At 43.6% G+C, this 19,322-nt stretch overlaps 1 protein-coding gene across 1 annotated transcript in view; it reads left to right on the plus strand.

Moving 5' to 3' along the window:
- The window catches only part of CCDC7 (coiled-coil domain containing 7), a 168,184-nt gene that overhangs the window by 4,260 nt on the left and 144,602 nt on the right, over positions 1 to 19,322 (plus strand). The window contains exons 2-12 of the mRNA XM_060281028.1: positions 2,594 to 2,683; positions 3,804 to 3,824; positions 3,931 to 3,963; positions 5,877 to 6,037; positions 6,531 to 6,595; positions 8,545 to 8,616; positions 9,796 to 9,871; positions 10,321 to 10,351; positions 11,327 to 11,416; positions 13,216 to 13,316; positions 16,322 to 16,394. Of these exons, the coding sequence (XP_060137011.1) occupies positions 2,594 to 2,683; positions 3,804 to 3,824; positions 3,931 to 3,963; positions 5,877 to 6,037; positions 6,531 to 6,595; positions 8,545 to 8,616; positions 9,796 to 9,871; positions 10,321 to 10,351; positions 11,327 to 11,416; positions 13,216 to 13,316; positions 16,322 to 16,394 (813 nt within the window). The remainder of the gene's footprint in view (positions 1 to 2,593; positions 2,684 to 3,803; positions 3,825 to 3,930; positions 3,964 to 5,876; positions 6,038 to 6,530; positions 6,596 to 8,544; positions 8,617 to 9,795; positions 9,872 to 10,320; positions 10,352 to 11,326; positions 11,417 to 13,215; positions 13,317 to 16,321; positions 16,395 to 19,322) is intronic.

Below are 19,322 nucleotides of genomic sequence, written 5' to 3' on the forward strand. Positions count from 1 at the left end.
CTGTATGGCAGGGAAGGGCTGCATGGCGCTGCATATCTGACAGATATATTATAAAACAGTAGCGGGCAACTTCCAGCCTACATGCCTATTTAGGCTGGCGAGGCCCTTTAACCTATGAGTCTCTTTTGGCCAAACCACACCACCTGCCCTGTTTAAGAAGTCATATTATGACTTTGTGTGTGGAACAGGTAAAGTTGCTGGGGCAAATGGGTTTCTAGGCACTGCCATTCAGCTGACTGGCAGTGCTTGAAAATCCCTGCTCATAGTGCTTGTGCATCTCTTTGCAAGCAGATTACTGATGCTTGCAGAGAGCTGTGTACTATCAGCTGATAACTGAATCATAGAATCACAGAATTGTAGAGTTGGAAGGTGTACCAAGGGTCATCTAGTCCAAGCCTCTGCAATACAGGAATCTCAACTTGATCATCTAGAGATGGCCATCTAGAGCCCACCACTTATTGCGGTAGTCTGTTCCACTGTCAAACAGCTCTTACTGTCAGAAAGGTCTTCCTGAGTTTAGTCAGAAACTTCTTTCTTGTGACTTGAATCCATTGGTTTGGCTCCTAGCCTCTGGAGCAGGAGAAAACAAACTTGCTCCATCCTCCATTTGACAGTCCTTTAGCTACAGTATTTGAAGATGGCTATCAATTTTTCAAAATATTTCCCCATGATCCAACTGTTTGTTGGTGTCGACAGAGAACCCCGAGGAGTGCTTTGAAGCACCCACCATCAGCTGACAGGGCTTCAAAGCACTGCATTGGGCTCCCTGGAAGCACTGACAATCAGCTTTTGGGTGATTCTTGCAGGGAGCCCTGCACAGTGCTTTGAAGCCCAGACAATCAACTGATTGGAGCTTCAAAGCACTTTGTGGGGTGCCTGATGGTACTGTGATGTCAGATGATTGAAAGGTGGGCAGTCCTGCCTATCTATCATACTTGGGCTAGGGGGATAGGAAGGTGATAATTGGTTCTGGCTGCTGGATCTAGTTCCCACCACTGTTGTAAAGTGTCAGCAAATGATGTTAGATCCCAAGAAGTATAAAGCTATTTTTCATGTTCCAAACTAACTTATGACACAATATTATCCAGCAACTATTCCACCTGCCTGAAACATAAATATTTGTACAATTTACCACTGCCTTTATCATCAGGTAAAACAGGTAACTTTTGGCCCCAGGCATCTACTATAATACAAGTAGGGAGTATGGCTAGTGAGAGATGATAAAAATCATTTGGCACTTTCTACAGATTGTACACACAATGGAAGGTGTGTATGCAAATGAAGAAATGAAAGAAGAAGAGTTAGCGGCAGTGGCAGCAGCAGCGGCAGGAGAACCTACAGTACCTGTATGTTTACTGAATAATTTCACATATTCTTTGAATAGGTTTCATGTATGCTAATTGCGTATACTATTGATATACTGTCTTACAATAGTATATAAATATAATAGTTTTTACAAATAGTTGCTGAAGGATGGATAACTGTTGACTGCCAATTATGCAGTGATACTTTTTGTCCTAAACCAAGGGTGGGAAATGACATGTCTGGGGGCAAGATGTCTTCCCTCCAAGCCTCTCTCTGCAGCCTTCACTATATTTTTCCCAGGTCATGCCCCCTTCCTTGGTCACACCCTCACTGGTCCTCTGTGTCATCGTTGGGGGTTGGCTGGAAATTGTCCTTGAACTGTGAAAATTCATCTTGCTTGTTAGGATGGTGGATAAAAAGCTATGACTGCAGGTAGAAACTTCTGAGTTCTGTGTGAGTGTAGCTTGCTGTGCAAAAGCAAGTCAAATTTGTTTACATATGGCCCCACCCACTTTAGTCACTTGTTCTGCAGACCACTGGCCTGTGAACCCTACTCCTGTTCTAAACGATGCAATGGTGTTATATATTTGAACAGCACTTTTTAATTCAGTAAGTGATGGCCATGATGGCCAGACCTGCTGCCAGCATCTACCTCTTACCCTTAATGTTGCAGGTCTGGCCATCATGACCATTGGTTAATTAATTCTGTAGCTTGGTTATCAGATTTGTGAAGAAATACTGTAAGGTTGCAGTGGTGGCAGAGAATAACTATTTATGCTGCCATATAATAGGCTCAATAATGCATTTTATTAGTTTTTCAGTGAATGCCACTTCATTCTCTCAACTTGCTTTGTTTGTTTATACCAGGGAGCTCAATTAGCTTTGCTTAGTAGGAGAATTGACATGAGAGTGATTGTCTCCCCAGCTAGAGTAATCTTTACATTCCACAAAATGACAAGGGAAATTTATGTTTTATCATGCAAATGGTAACAGGACCTGGGGACCTGGAGAATAACTTCCTTCCTGGTTTGGGAGTTTGCATTTCACTGGGACTTGCTACTAAGTAGAGGGGCATAGGATTGAAATCTAACTAATTTACTCATTCTTTTCATTTTACAGAAAATGCAAATATTTAATTTGAAGCAAAATAGCTGGTTCAATATGTCAAAAAATTAAGAACTGAAACAAAGCTAGTATGGGCTTCAGAAGTATTTTAACCAAATAAAGATTACATTTTAAAGAAATTAAAGTCAGAAAATGCTGTAGAAATGTTTTTACCCTTTGATAGAAGGAAGAACATGAAGATATGACTACTTTCCTGATATGTTGTTCACAAGTCAGTAACCAGTTAGACTGTGCACTTCGTGAAGAAAAACAAGTATGTACGATGAAATATAAACAATAAATATAAATTTATTTTGGTGTTGGATTTGCTTTCTCTCTGTACTTGGTAGGTTTTTTTTGTCTTATTCTAACACAATATTTACCCTGTCCCGTTAACAAGTACAACTGGAACTCAGCACATTTCCCAATACTATGTGTGTAATTTGACTCTTCCCTAAGCAATGTGAACACAGTGCTATTGTGGTAAACAGAAAGAGAGTCTTTCTCTTAAGGTGAACTCACTGTTGATCCTACTGGTAGTACATACCATTCACAAGCAGGAATTGGTTACATACTGGTATGTATGATGAAATCCCTGGTTGATGTCATATCCAGTGCAGATGAGACAACACATATATTTCAGCCATTAATCAGCCCTTGAGAGTGAATGGTTACCACCAGCAAAAATATTCTGTTGTGATGAAGACAAATACCCTCTTTTTCATTTAAGCATGGCTCTTATGGCAAGGACAGAATAAGCTTATTAAAATAGAGTAGCCAACTAATCTTGTAATAGGAACATTAGCTGATATGACTGAGGATGATGAATTAAAATTCATCACTTGTTATTTTGTTTTTGTCAGCTCTATTCCATCCCCTGGTCCCAGTAATCCTCAAAACCCAAGGTGGTCTCAGAGTGCCCCAGGTGGAGAACTTACACAAAAGAGTTCAATTGCCCCCCTTGATTATAGTACTGCACCCAAGTTCTTGATCTTGAAGTCATCACAGAATCAATGGTGTACCTAGGGGTTGGCTAGATTGGTCACTGCCAAGGGCACAGGCCATGAGATGTGTGTGGAAAAATCGTGGCTCTCCACTCTGGCTCAGAGTGGCTAGGAGCCCGCTGACCCACTTTTGTGCTCCCTGGACCACTCCTCTGCTGCGCTGTGTGGTCAACATCTCCTTGCCAAGGACACAGGGGGCAGGGAGGGAGGCACCGATGCAGCTCCTTGCCAAGGGGGCAAGGGAGCCTAGGTACACCTCTACACAGAATGAAATGCATGTATGAAAAGGGAAGTTATTTACTGTGCAAACCGTGTGTTATATGTACAAAGATATTTTTTTTGGTGTTAAATTGTAACAGAAACACCTAGTGATTTATTTTTCTTTCTTAGATATTAGAGTCATTGCTTCAGGTAAGAAATTCATTCATTCATTCATTAATATTTAAAAAACCTGTTGCATTTTTGAAAAAAATGTAATTTGTCAATGCCTAATTTTATTTATTTACTTTTCTTCAAGTGGTTTGAAAAGGAGGTCCATGAGATGGAAGAGGTAAACTAACATTTGGAAAGTTAGTTGATTAGTTTTGATAGGAAATATGTGGAAAATATTGTTGCAGTATAAAGCATTGTTACAGTGAAAAGCATTTCTTGTCGGGTCAGCCGGGGGGCAGGAATGATCCACAGGCATAATGCAGGAACAAATCCAGTCTCTCCCATCAGCGTTCAGCGTGCAGCGCTAGGGAGTTCCAACAGCCCTTCCCGATGATTTATTATGACTCATTTCTTGGAGACACTGAGCACATATTCAGAGTCCAGCAGAGATAAAACGCAGACGGAGGCAGGCTGAGGTTGTGTACTAAAAGCTACTTTATTAAGCGTAATGCAGAACAAAAGAAAAACATGTCTCCTCTCGCTGAGAGAAGTCTGAAGAAGAAAAAGTACAAACAGAAACAGAATACAGCAAACATCCACTCCTTTGATTCCAACAATCTTGGCTGGAATGCATAGCACAGGCATGTGACCTGCACAGTGAGAGAAATAGAAACCTAACATTTCTGTTTATGCATTGCTGCTGCTTATTTATCATTAACTTTACAACATCCATTTCAGTGGAGTTTGCTCCCACGTAAGTTTAAATAGCTTTGCTAATTTAGTGATTGCTATTTATGTTGCATGCATCTCTTGAGTGTGCTCAAGTAAAATATTAGCATTGTAAATATGTTTGCTTGTTATACATATGAAAATAATAATAATAAACAAAAATGTTCAGCTTTTACAGTCACTCCATGCAGTGCAGGGGCTTGGGATGCCTCTCCCCTATTCCATTCCTGCAACCTTTGCTATGTGGCTTAATAGTCTGCCGTAACAGCAGCTGTGCATCGTCAAAGATGAGAAGATGCAGAATAGAAGGGGAGCTGTTCAATAAGGTGTCACAGGGAGCAGAGCAAGATTTGTTTGTTGCTTTGGCCTGGGTTAGGCTTCCACTGAGAAGTTTTATAGTTGATCCACCTCTTCCTGATCTGTCATCAGGGCTTTGAGCTGGATCATTTGAGGAATGATGCATCCTCCTCACGAGTAGGGCTCAGTGAATGATGTCCTCATGAGGCCAGGCAGACCTGAGCTTCTGGTTTTGATTTTCTATAAAGAAGAGCCTCTGCTCCTGTAGTCCTGGGGTTCAACTTGATGGGTCTGAGCCCAGTCAGGGTGTAACAGTTGCTTTAACCCTTGTAGCCTCTTTGGTTGGGGTATCTTCTAAGATGGTGGTCTCAGGAGAGTTATTGTTCTCAACTGATTCAGAGGTTTTCAACCTTTTTCAGTCCATGGCTCCCTTGACCAACTACATTCTTTCTGCGGCATCCCTGTGGGGCTCAGGAGCCCAGTTATGTCACCCCTTGCCTGCAGAGCTGGCAGCCTCTAATCCTTTTTTGAACATCCTCCCTTGTGGAGTGTTCCCTTAGTCTCCTCTCCCCTCTCCTTGTGAGTCCTCTGGGCTGCTGCTGCCAACCCTGGTCTCTGAGCTGCCCCTCCCACCACCCCAAAGAGAGGTGCCTCCTCACACTGCCCCACAGGGGCCTTGGATTTGCCTGTCCATTCCCAACAGCTAGGACTGGCAGACTGGCTGGCTGGGCTCCTTCACCCGCTTGCTGGTCATGGGGTGCTGGCTGCCTCAGCTTGTAGTCAGGGCTGCTACAGTAAACAGCGCACAAGCCTTTGGGAAGCAGAGATGCGAGAGGGCATCAGAGGAGGGAGTGAAGGAAAGAGGGACAGAGGCTAGTGCTGCCTGCAGCACTACTGGCAATCATTCAAGGCACTCCAGGGTTGAAAACCACTGCTCTAACTTCATCACTACTGGGGTCAGTGCCTCTGAGGACTTACGTAGCTCAGGTCTGGTCCCCCAGTTAACAAATAACCTAAGTTAACAGAATAATATATTGTGCTAATATGTTGATATCTATATTTCAGATAGGCGAGGAAGAACTTATTCCAGATTGGCAAGTTCCGGTAGCTGATAAAAACATATCAAATAACATTAATAAATTAATGAACCGCATCCAAAAGCTTGAAGATTTGAAAGGCCGTATTCAAGAACTGCCCAAGCTTATCCAGCTTTCTGCTCCGAAACAGTAAGAGTGTTGTGAAATAGTTAGGTTTAATAGCAATAAAATATAGATTTGTTATATGGATTATAGAAAAATATTTTATTAGACCTTTCCATTTCCTGAAGCACAATCAAGACGTTTGCTTAACAATCATGAAAGACTAGAAACTATCACATTATCACCACATTATCACAATATTACCTTAAAGGTCTAACTTAACAGTATGAGGGGCTGAAGAATTCTGGAAAAACCCCCAAAGTATATGCTGTTTGGTTGGCTGATTATGAGTCTGTTTCCAGAACACTAAAGATTAAGCATGAGCTGTTTCCTATGTAATATTCTAATTATTATAGTAGATTTTATTAGTAAATATAAGAATGCATTTTGTTCACTAAATATAACCTAATTATATAAAATTAGAAATTTAATTTTTTTCAAAAACTGACCTTCAGATTGTAAAATTAGATTTAATATTTATAATATTTCATATTTTGACAAATACTTCATATTTTGACAGTGAAAAGAAAAAACCATTAGGCCCTGTGGCTCCTGCTCCAAAAGACCCAAAACATATTCTTGAAGGTAAGGATTGTGATTTAATATGGAGACAAAGGAAGCAAAATATATGTTTTGGGTGGAGTATGAGAAATAGGTTGACTGTGGAGCATGCTGGACAGGTCATAAGGGGGCTGAAGAAAGCTAGGCTAACAAGGTAGGAAATTGGGGACATGGAAAATAATATATAATGTTCCTTTTGATTTATTTGAGAAACTATGCTTTCTTTAAATAATTATTGTATTTATAATATTTTGTTTCCTTATTTTCATAATGATGTTTGTAATTTATGCATATGTAAGGGATGGAATAATTTGTCAATTTTGCTTCTTCTGGTTTTTCCACATTTCTTCAACAATTTGCATATTTCTATTTTAAAAATCAATACAATCCCCCCCCCATGATTTCTGTATGAATTTATCGTATATATGTGTGTGTATGTATTATTTGTATTGAAAACAAAATTGAGCAAACAAAACCACTTTGCCAGACTTGGAACTACAATATTTGGTTGAGGCTTGGAGTCAATGAGACTTACTACCGGTAGGAGTAAGTTTCATAAATGGCTACTGTCATCTAGAGGAGCACTGTTAGTTGTCCCTCATGCTACAGCGGCCCAGCTGGCTTCCACTAGATATCAGCCATTTAGTGCTGTCAGGCCCATGCTCTGGAAAACACTTTGGTAGGCACCCATGATTTTGACTTGAAAACTTTTTATAATAATAACAACAACAATAATAATAAATAATAATAATAATAATAATTTATTATTTATACCCCGCCCATCTGGCCGGGTCTCCCCAGCCACTATGCTGACAGACCTTTGCAGCTGTTTAAATTGATTAGCCATTCACTTTAATGATTATTTGTATTGCCTTTAAGGCTGTTTTGTTTTGTTGACGTACACCACCCTGATACTATGATTTGGCGGTATACCCATCTTACAGCACCAATCCCATTTGAAAGACAACTGCAAAAATTGCATGTCGGCAGAGAAAAATCAGAGACAACGCTTCCCTTTCTTCTCTTTTGGTAGCAAGAAAGAAAGGCTCCTAGAAAGGTCCTGATGGCCCTTAGTTTCTCAATGTGCACCAGGGTCATTATTTCTGGTACAGTCTCTGTATGCTAAAGGGTTATAAAGGGTTCTTCCTGCTTCCTGTCGCTGGAGCACTGTCGCTGCTGCTGTCCTGGTTCGATAAATGATGTTTAAGGAGAAGGATGTATGTGAGAAACATTGTTTTCTGCTGCTCCAGAGAAGCGGACACGGAGCAATGGATTCAAACTACAAGAAAGAAGATTCCACCTAAACATTAGGAAGAACTTCCTGACAGTAAGAGCTGTTTGACAGTGGAATTTGCTGCCAAGGAGTGTGGTGGAGTCTCCTTCTTTGGAGGTCTTTAAACAGAGGCTTGACAGCCATATGTCAGGAATGCTTTGATGGTGTTTCCTGCTTGGCAGGGGGTTGGACTGGATGGCCCTTGTGGTCTCTTCCAACTCTATGATTCTATGATACTATGTTGGGGGTTAGGGAGTTGTGGAGCTGGGTAGGTGCAAGGGAGGGGGTGCAGGAGAGAGGGATGAGTGCAAGGGAGTGGGGCTGGGCCTGGAAAATAGGTGGTTATTTATTAGGTTTTTTTAAAAAATAAATAAATATTGACTTATTTTCTAAGTCAGTTTTTCATGAGCTGATGAGAAGTAGTTTGAAACTTAAAAAGGAACATTATAACTACCAATTTCTTTATTTTGTTCCCAAATTATAGCCTATTTGGTAACACTGTTTCAGAGAAAGGTCAGTTGGCATCACCATTTCATTGATTTGTTTTAGGATTTAAACTTAGCCAGCATGGATAAGAAGAAAAAGCTTTCTATTTTACAAGTTTATTTATTTCACATTTGCTAATGAATTACTGTATATACAGTACATTTGAAGAACTGCTACAATAGTTTAAACTGAATAATAAAATGTTCTGTTTCAGAACTTGCTATGAAACATGCAACTGAGGATGTAATGAATATGGTACAAGTTTTCCAAGATGATACAGGCCAACGTAAGTTCTTTAGAATTTGAAATGGCAGTGGCTGAAATCTCAGGGCATGATCTGGTCAACATTAACCACTTAAAATCCCAGTGGAGGAGTGGAGAATCAGAACCATTGGGGGTGGAAAATTAGAACGAGGGAAAGCCAGTCTGGGGCTGGAACAAATGGTGGGAAGAACCAGAATGAAAAGTGGATGGAGCCACCCCTTTTCTCTCATGTTTTGTGGCACCCCTTTTGTGAGTCTCCCTCTTTCTGTTACTTCCTTTCTCTACCCCTTTCTGCTACCTGCTTCTAGATGCCACCACTTCCTCTGCCCAGGGGTGCCAACTTGAATAAATATTGGGGAGGGGGGCAAGTTAGACCTGCTCTGCATGGTCAATCACATGACACGATGCAGGACACCATTTGAATGGTAATGCCTATTAACTGGGGGGCAGTCCCCTCAAATATTTTACTGGGGGGGTTGAAGACCCCTCGGCCCCTAGGAGTTGGCTCCTATACCTCTGCTGCTGGTGAAGGCTGCCATTTCATGCACCCCGCAGAGATCCACTGGCCCTGCTCATCCCTACATTTGCATGGTCAATACTCTTACTCACATGACAAGTAAACTGCATATTCTGCCCTGAGTAGATGTTAGATTCATCTATAAGAGATGCCTGTGATCCTCCAGTTAGCAAGAATAGTTGAATGCAGGCTAGGATAGATCCTTGGTGGAGAGAGGCAGTGATGGTGGAAGCTTGACCCTGTTTCCACCAGACCTATTTGTGAGTAATTGAACAGGAGTGGCTGATTTTATAAGCCTCCCTTTTCAATTACTAACAATATCTCCAGAGTAGGATGTGAAGAATCCTTGCCTGTATGGGTCATGGCACTGCAAGACCTAAAGTTTCTGTTGAATACTACATTTATATGTCTATGTTAGATTGCATTAAATAATAGAAAAAATCTATGTCCTGCATAATAAATATTTAAATTGTATTATTAACTGATGCTGGTCACTTTGGATACCTATTTCTGGGGCAAACTAAAGGCTATAAATTTAACTAAGTAACTAAATTTTTGTTAAATAAAATAAAATAAAAACCAAGTTGGTCTTTAAGGTGCTACTCAAGGAATTTTTTTATTTTGCTTCGACTCAGATCAACACGGCTACCTACCTGTAACTAAATTTTTGTTGTTGTTTTTCAGAAACAATGGACTCAATGAATAATCGCATCCTAGAAATAATGAAAGTATTTGAAAGACAGACAAACAAGTTACACAGGTACATAATCTATTTGATATGTTACATAGAAAAACTGTACAATATTAATACATTACAGGAGTACAGGCAATAACCAGGGTCACAAAATCTTGAGCTTTTAGCCAAGATGTGTCACAAATTCCATGTGCATATGCCACTTGTAATCCATGCCCAAGTTGGACAATATTATAGCTTGTAGAAACTTATATTTCCAGTTAATTATATTTTGGCACTTTGTAAGCAAATCATCTTCAGTTCCCAGAGAACTTTGGCTATCTGTGGATTGTTAAATAAACCTTAATATAAACACTGCCTATAATGAAATCTCACACTGTGCTAAATTTAGAGGGTGCTTATGTCCCTTATCTATATGGGGTTGTGACATTTGATATGAACAAGGTCTTTCCTGGTAGACATTACTGAAGTTTTATAAAGTACAAACTAAGAAACATATATTTCATACTTTTCAGAGTTTCAAATGAACAGGATGTGCTGGAAGGTGTGAGTATAATACTTAAAAAGCTGTATGAGTGTTCACAGCAGTCACTGGATGCAAAACACTATACAGTAGAACCTCGGTTTATGAACACCTCGGTTTATGAATTTTCGGTTTACGAACGCCGTGGACCCATCTGGAACGGATTAATTCACTTTCCATTCCTTTCAATGGGAAAGTTCGCTTCAGTTTATGAATGCTTCAGTTTATGAACAGACTTCCGGAACCAATTACACCCATGCTTTGGGTTAAGAACACTTCAGGTTGAGTACTCCGCGGACCCGTCTGGAACGGATTAATCCACTTTCCATTACTTTCAATGGGAAAGTTCGCTTCAGTTTATGAACGCTTCAGTTTAAGTACTCCGCGGACCGTCTGAAACAGATTAATCCACTTTCCATTACTTTCAATGGGAAAGTTCGCTTCAGTTTATGAACATTTCAGTTTATGAACAGACTTCTGGAACCAATTGTGTTCATAAACCGAGGTACCACTGTAATATAGAAAATAATAGTGCAAGTATTTGTATTTTTAATGTAATAAATAAGATGAATTTTAAATACCCAAAAAGAAAACAGGAGAATTGCACCAAATTTCAGATAAGTATCTTAAATCCACTGAATTTTAATCTCCGGCAAAATTTTGGAAATATATCCAGAAATATTGAAGTTAGCAGATGGAAAATAGAGGTAGAAATGAATGTCATCAGCTTGCTGATGATGCCTCACCCCAAACTCCAGGATTACTTTCCCCAAGCATCATTTACATCAGTGTCTAATGAGGGATGAGACATTCCCTATCAGAAGACCTCCATCAGAGTAAGCTGTTTGCGTGACATTATGCTGTGTCAATGTTAAAAATGGCTTCACCATTCTTTTTTATTTCTTAATTTTCATTCGTTTCATTTCTTAATTTCAACTTTTAAACATTTCTTCAAATATGTTAAAACTATTTCCCCTCAAAATGTTTATTCTACCTAGAAATTACAGAAGATTCAACAAGAATTTCGAAAGCTTGCAGAAGAGAAGGAGATAATGGAGGATGAACTTCAAAAGATGAAAGGTTCAGAGGTAATTATTTTTCCAAAACTTCTACTTCGAAATTACAGAGGATTCAACAAAAACTTGAAAGCTTATGGAAGAGAAAGAGATAATGAAGGATGAACTTAAAGATGAATGCTTCACAGGTATGATTATATTTTACAGAAACTGCAATCCTAAACAAACCTATTGAGGAGGAAACCCAATGAACACAGACTTAATTTCAAATGAACCTGCATAGAATACATGCACAGAATACATCACTATCCAAACATTCATTTATCTGAACATAAACTTCCCAAACTTCACTATATGCACAGCTGATTCAAATATCCAAACAGCTGGAGTTTGTCCACTTCCTTATTTGTTTGTGATTTGCTGGTCAGCGGGAACCATTTTGGGGCAGAAACCAAAATGGGGTTGAAACCATTTTGGGGCAGTAACGGGGAGAGATTGGACATTTCACAAAGCAGGAGAGATCAGACAAACCAGTTTTTCCTTTGTCTCTCTTTTGCTGATTGGCCGCACCCATTTTAGGAAGAAATGGTGGAAGAGGGGAGAAAGCTTGCAGATTGGGAATGTTGTTGTAAGGAATAATGGAAATTGCCCAATGAACAATTTCCTGGGAATGTCCAGAAAGTGGGACTTGCATGTAGATGGGTTTTTGCCAGACATTATTCAACAGGAAAAAAGGATGAGAAGGGGAAAAGGAGTGAATTTAGGAACTGACTTTTATATTGCATTACTAGCTGGCCCGGGCACGCGTTGCTGTGCCTGACTCAGGGTCCTTGTTTCCCAGGAAAGGGGGAGGATGTGTCCATCCCCCCTGGACTATGTCCCCCCCCTGTTGTGTCTTATCCCTGTGATTCCTCCCATCCTGTCGCGACCCATGAGGTAGCCTGTCCCCCCTCCCCCCACCCCGGGTCGTACCTGTGACTCCGCCCCTCCCTGGCTCAACCCATGACCTATTTGGGCCCCTCCCCCCCACCCCCGGCCTAGTCTGTAAAGTAGAGCCGAGGCCTAGTCTGTAGGCCTTGGCTCGGCCTAGTATGTAAATGCGAGCCGAGGCCTCCGCCCTGTATCTCCATTCCTTGGCCCCCACCCTTGGAAAAGGAACTGTCAGCTTCTGGGTTCTATTTCCCAGCATGCACTTTGGGGTGAGTTGTGTGTTCTGAAACACGGGGTTTGGTTTTTTTTACGTGGCCCAGGTGTGACATCTGTGTGCGGAAAGTGTCTTAGGTTACTCTCTTATTCGTGTGTGGCGTTGTGTCCAAATTTCAGTGCTATCGGTCAAGCGGTTTCATTGAACATTAGAGAGGAACGGACATGCCCAGTTTACACACACACACACACGTGTGTGTGTGTGTGTGTGTGTGTGTGTGTGTGTGTGGATATATATATATATATGTATATACCGGTATATATATATATATATATATATATATATATATATATATATATATTTATATATGTATATATATATGTATATATATATATATATATATGTGTGTGTGTGTGTGTGTGTGTATAGATGTTCTTATTGTAATATTGCTTAATGGATATAAAGGACACAGTACAATGGATATTATAGATGCAGTTGTTTTTCCATCCCTATATATGATGTTTTGTTGTTTTGTATCCTCGTGGTGTCTGTTTTAAGAATGAAAATGTAACCAAGGGGAAGAGTGGAAATATTCTTCCTCTGAAAGGTCTCTGGAAGTTCTGTGCTGTTTCCTGCCCATTGCATCTTCAAATGTGCAACTGTGCAAGGAGCAAGTAATAATTTTCTTATGTAACCTACTTGGTGTTTTCTCACATACTTTTATCAGCAAGAAAAAGGAGCGCAAGATACAAGGAAAAAAATGTTATCAAAACTGGAAAAAGAAAAAGAAAAAGTTGAAGAAAAACCACCTCATGTAATTGTAGAAAAGTAAGAAAAGTAATTAATAATCTAGGTTGCAATCTAAACTCCCTTTCTTGGTTTGTTTGTGGGGTGGAAGTGTCCTCCACCCAGCCCTGACAATTTTCACTGGGTTCCACCCACAGTGATGCTAGCATCATTTTGCTCACACAAAACTCCCCATTTGTTTTGCCAAGTGAGTGGGAAACTAGAAGTGCCTCTATTGGTATCCGCACCAGTTGCAGCCTGCCGAAAGCCCCACTGAGAAGTTTGCTTCTGGCTTCAACTAGAAATGCTTCTAAAAAATTGACTTAAATTACAATTAGGAAGTGATATTCACCAAATTCAAGATAACTAATTCTGCAACCCCATGCATGACTATTAAGAAACTAGTGTATTTCAGCCCGTTCAATAACGGGCTCTAGAACATCCTGGGGTTCGGAGAAGCGCTTGCGCAGCGCTTCTCCGAACCCTGGGACCTGTCATTGCTGTCGGCGGCAAGGGGACAGGAACGGAGGAGGAGAAAGCGCTGCTTTCTCCTCCTCCGTTCCTCTCCCGCAGCCGCCGACAGCAAGGAGACCTCCCAGGGTTCGGAGAAGCGCTTGCGCAGCGCTTCTCCGAACCCTGGGACCTGTCATTGCTGTCGGCGGCAGGGGGACAGGAACGGAGGAGGAGAAAGCGCTGCTTTCTCCTCCTCCGTTCCTCTCCCGCAGCCGCCGACAGGAAGCAGAACTCCCAGGGTTCGGAGAAGCGCTTGCACAGCGCTTCTTCGAACCCTGGGACCTGTCCTTTCTGTCGGCGGCAGGGGGACAGGAACGAAGGAGGAGAAAGCGTTGCTTTCTCCTCCTCCGTTCCTCTCCTGCAGCCGCCGACAGGAAGCAGACATCCCAGAGTTCGGAGAAGCGCTTGCACAGCGCTTCTCTGAACCCTGGGACCTGTCCTTGCTGTCGGCGGCAGGGGGACAGGAACGAAGGAGGAGACAGCGCTGCTTTCTCCTCCTCCGTTCCTCTCCCGCAGCCGCCGACAGGAAGCAGACATCCCACGGTTCGGAGAAGCGCTTGTGCAGCGCTTCTCCGAACCCTGGGACCCGTCCTTGCTGTCGGCGGCAGGGGGACAGGAACGGAGGAGCGCTTTCTCCTCCTTCCTTCCTCTCCCCCAGCCGCCGACAGGAAGGACGCGTGCACTCTCCCCCCCCCTGCCTCCTCCAACCGCCGCTCCTCTCACGGGCCAGGGAGGGTTGTGAGGAGGCCTCGCCGGCCTCCACCCTCGCTTCCCTGACGTGCCCTGCAGTGAGGCGGTGTCCGGCGGGAGCGGCGGTTGGAGGAGGCAGAGGGGGGAGGAGAGTGCGCGCGCGCAGTCTCTGCTGTCCAATCCCTGTATCCCTGGGGCACATGCGCAGTACCCCAGGGACACACGGGACAGCTTGGACGCAGGGACAACTTGGACATTATTATATAGGATACTGTAAGTTATGTTGGGTTTACTTGGGTAGGATGCTTTATCTTGATGCTGTGTGTTTATGATATTGCCAGTTTTTCCTAATTAATTTCACAGCAACGTTTTGATACACTTGGCCATGTCTTCCTCCTGGACTGATTTGGTTGGATGGCTATTAGAGGCATTTACAGTGGTTCCAACAGCATTAGGTGATCATCTGCATGGTACCATTTTGTTCACATTGCTGTTTAACAGTAGCATAAAGCCATTGGAAGTGATAATTGGGTCATTTGGGGTGACATGTCATCAGTTGCACTTCTCTGTAACAGCTGAATTCAGAGAGGCTGTTGACTGGTGCCTGGACTTTGTGGTGGGCTTGATGAGGGCCAATAAATGGACTCTGAACTCTGAATCCTGGTAAGACTATGGCAGTTCCCAAGTCTGAATAATTGGTCAATTACCTGCTTTAAACAGGGTCATACTCATCCTGAAGGAGCAGTCTGGGATGCTTCCAAATTTCTCTCTTTCACTAGGGGCCCAGGTGACGTCACTGGTTAGGAGTGCCTTTTACTAACTATGGCTGATAGGACAGTTGCAACAATTTCTGGACTGGGATAGCTTTACTACTACTGCTGCCCATGAGGTTGAGCCAGAAGCTGCAGCTATTGCAAATTGCAGTGGGCCTTCTTCAGATGCCATCTCATCAGAAGCCTGTTCAGACAGACACTGTTTCTATTGTCTATTGTTTTTACATATGGATTTATTTTTAATTGTTTTAATCTATGGAGTTGTTTTTATTGTTGATGTTTCCGATATGAAATAGGTTCAAGATACTTAATGTGAAGCAAGGGCGTACCCACCACGGGGCAAGTTAGGGCAGCTGCCCTACTCTAGAAGCAGGGCTGGTGGGCAGAGGCGGAGCACAGCCCGGCGGAGCGCGAGTTCGCCATTCCCGCCGCGCCGCGCCGCACCCTCCCTCCAGCTCCCCGGCGCGCCCTCAGGCAAGGCCAAGCGCGGCGGGGAACCAGGGAGCGCGGCGCGGCGGGCGGGAACGCTGAACTCGCGCTCCACTGGGCTGGGCTCCGCCTCCGCCCACCAGCCCTGCTTCTAGGGAGGGGCACAGCCCAGCGGAGCGCGAGTTCGCCGTTCCCGCCCGCCGCGCTGCGCCCTCCCTCCAGCTCCCCGTCGCGCCCTCTGGCAAGGCCAAGCGCGGCGGGGAACCAGAGAGCGCGGCGCGGCGGGCGGGAACGCTGAACTCGCGCTCCGCTGGGCTGGGCTCCGCCTCCGCCCAGCAGCCCTGCTTCTAGGGAGGGGCACAGCCCAGCGGAGCGCGAGTTCGCCGTTCCCGCCCACTTTGTGGCCCCTCCCCTTCCGTGCCTTGGCCCCTCCCCTTGCCCCCCCCAGTTTTGATCCTGGGTACGCCCATGATGTGAAGTGATTTATAAATTGAATCAAATAAATAAATGTTTGTGAACATTCTGCGCCATTATTCTAGTTTCACCAATTTATGACACCTCTGCAGGAACAATAAAATGTATTTTGAGTGCCTTATTGACTTCACAGTTTGCCCTATATGTTCTTAATTACAGACCAGGAAGACCAACTCCCATTCCTTTAAAGCACAAAGACGCTGAAAACCAAAAAGTGAAAGAAGAACTAGCTAAAGCTCAGGTACTATGTATTCTAGTTCCCTGCAAATGTCTAAACAAAAAACAAAAAACTTTAACCCAAAAAGGGTTGATAAAACCACCAACATATCACAGAACATATCTGTGGACTATGATTTGATAGTGGTTTTCTTTTGACTGTAGATTTATGCAGCAGTGGCTGCTGCTTACAAAACCGGGGGGGGGGGGGCTGCTAGGAGGTCACAAGGGCGTAGCCAACATGTTCTAGTTTTCTACATATCCTCCTCCTGTCAGGGGTACCTGGTATGGGGGGGTGCAAGGGACTTCACCCCCCTAAATATTTTGAGGCAGGGGGTGAGCCCCCCAATATTGAGGGGGCTGCCACCCCCACCACCCCAGGCGATTGCCAGAGCACCGGGCAGGGGCAGGAGGCTTGGAGGGCGATTTTTCGCCCTCCACGTCCTCTGCTGTGATTGCCAGAATGGCCTAGCAGGCACCTGCACAGACCACAGGCATGGCCCGACGGGTGTGTGTTTGCGTCAGTGTTACATGTGTGACATCATGCTCGCACGACAACTCCCCCAATGTTGGGCCCAGCTTGGCACACCTGCCTCCTTTGGAAAGATGCTGCAGACATCTAAGCACTGCAGTTTTACAAACAGCTAGCTCCTAAATAAACGGAAAAGTTATTTAAAAGGGGTTCCTGCTGTTACATTTGCTTCTCTACTAGGACAAAAGTTATGTGCTCCCCAATGCTGGTTCTCTCCCTATCCTCTTTTTCAAAGAAGCAGTTGACACTCAAAATATTTCAGTTTTATTACTTAGTATCTAAGTGTCTTACCTTGCTTCTGAAGGGTCACTGCTGTCACAAGTTCTAATGTCAGTTTATGCTAGAAAAATTGTACTTTCCTCTGAAGTAAGCCCCACTGAATTCCATGAGAATTGTTCCAGGCTCTAATCAGGGCCGTCTTAAGCTGATCTGGCGCCGTGGTGCACGGATCCCTCTGGCAACCCCCACCCCCGTGTTTCCCTCTGGGCGGGCAGCAGCTGGATGGCGGCTCCGGGCACCATGCGGCGTGGCATGGCAGGTGAGGGCGGCACTGCTGACGGGGCTGGAGGGCGGCTGCTCCAGCGGGGAGGAGACTTCAGCCGTGGTGTGGCATGGTGGAGGCGGGTAAAGGCGGCGCTGCCAGCTGGGCTGGAGCCTCCTCCCTGCCAGAGCAGCAGCCCTCCAGTCAGAGGGAGGCTCCATCCGTGGCATGGCATGGCGGGTGAGGGTGGCGCTGCCAGTGGGGCTGGAGGGCGGCTCCTCTGGCAGGGAGGAGACTCCAGCTGCGGTGCAGCATGGTGGAGGTGGGCGAAGGTGGTGCTGCCGGCAGGGCTGGAGGGTGGCTTCTCGATGCCCCTGGCTCTAATTCAGCCCAAAAGAAGCACCTTAGTTCTGCTCCAGAACTGGCAGGGAAGCAGTAATGTGATGGGAAGCAGACAAACCAAGAGAAGGCAGCAAACAGTGTGAAAGGCTTATGGGGCTAATGTAATGATAATATTATAGTACTCCAAGGTACAAGAGAAAATACACAGGGAATAAAGGATCACATGGGAGGGTTTAAAAAGTGGAGGTACCAAGCAAAGAAGCTACTGGTACTCAAGGTTCACAAACTTGCTGAAGGAGGAAACGAAATCATGACTACCACAGTTCAGAGAAGCAGAGGGGAAGGGTATAAACAAGACAACTCACTAAAAAAACAGCAACACAAGACAACTCACTCATGCATGATCCACTCTCAGAAAAAGTAAAAGCTACTCAGAAAAATATAAACGGATCTGATAATCAAAGGCACATTCACCCAAACTGTAAGGGAGGGGAATGAAGTGGTAGGGGAAGAGAGGAAAGATGTATGAGGAGGAAAAGTAAAATCAAAGGCTGACAAATTCTAAAGACATTCCAACTCACACACAACTTACCCAGGGCAGCAAGGAACAAATGGGGGGTGGGCAGGGGGAGAGGAAAATACATAATAGAACAAGAAGTGAGGCTAAATGTGATCAAGGAGAAAGAGAAACCCCTGGATGGGTGGCAGGAGATCGACAGCTTTATATAATATGAAGCAATCTACTTCCTCAACTCTGCAATCCCTGCCTGTGGGTGATAGATGGCAGTATCGACTTATCTGATGAATTTATATCCAGAGAAAGTACAGTAATCACTAACATTAGGGAATCCAGTCAGAGCCTAAAGCAGTTCCAGGCCAGGTTTTACCAAACAAATAAAAATAAATGTCCAGGAGCTGATGTTACACTTCAGGCAAGGAAGATGTATCCAAATTTGCTTTTATTTTCTTGCAGAACTATCCCTACAGTTTATGAGAGGACTAAAACAGGATTCAGCAGCTATCGTCCTTCTCAGTTGCCCCAACAGTTTGTGCTTCTCTTTCCCCAGAGTTCTACTCTTATTATTATTTACTTAAGGGAGTAGTAATATACTAATATAAATTTTCATAAGATTAAGGCAGACTCAGGTGATTCACACCTAAGCACCATTCCCACCATCAAGTTGATGGACTCGCCAGATCAAAAAATAATTGCATGTTCCAGCACTCCCACCCTTCCCTCTCATTATAATTAATTGTCCTATTTAGTCCATTAACTTTAGTAAGATTGGAAAATATGAAACCTCCCCATCCAAAAAAACAAATTGATGTAACTAAAATACAGAAAAAAACAGCTATTGTACAAAAAGATATGTGTCCCCTGGTGCTCACTCACACAAATAACCAGTTCAGTTGCGTGGGGCGGGGGATTACCAAATAAAAATAAAAATAAGCAAGCACCTGATCAGTGAAGACAAACATAGTCCTAGGGCCTAGTTAATGCTGTGTGGCTTTCAAGGAAACAGCTCTGAGCATTCTGGGACTGCACTTTAAGGCAACCCTTCCTCATCCTAAACAGAAGCTTGAGTTGCCTAATAATA

This window comes from Zootoca vivipara, chromosome 12 (genome assembly GCF_963506605.1).
Source record: "Zootoca vivipara chromosome 12, rZooViv1.1, whole genome shotgun sequence".
Lineage (NCBI taxonomy): Eukaryota > Metazoa > Chordata > Lepidosauria > Squamata > Lacertidae > Zootoca > Zootoca vivipara.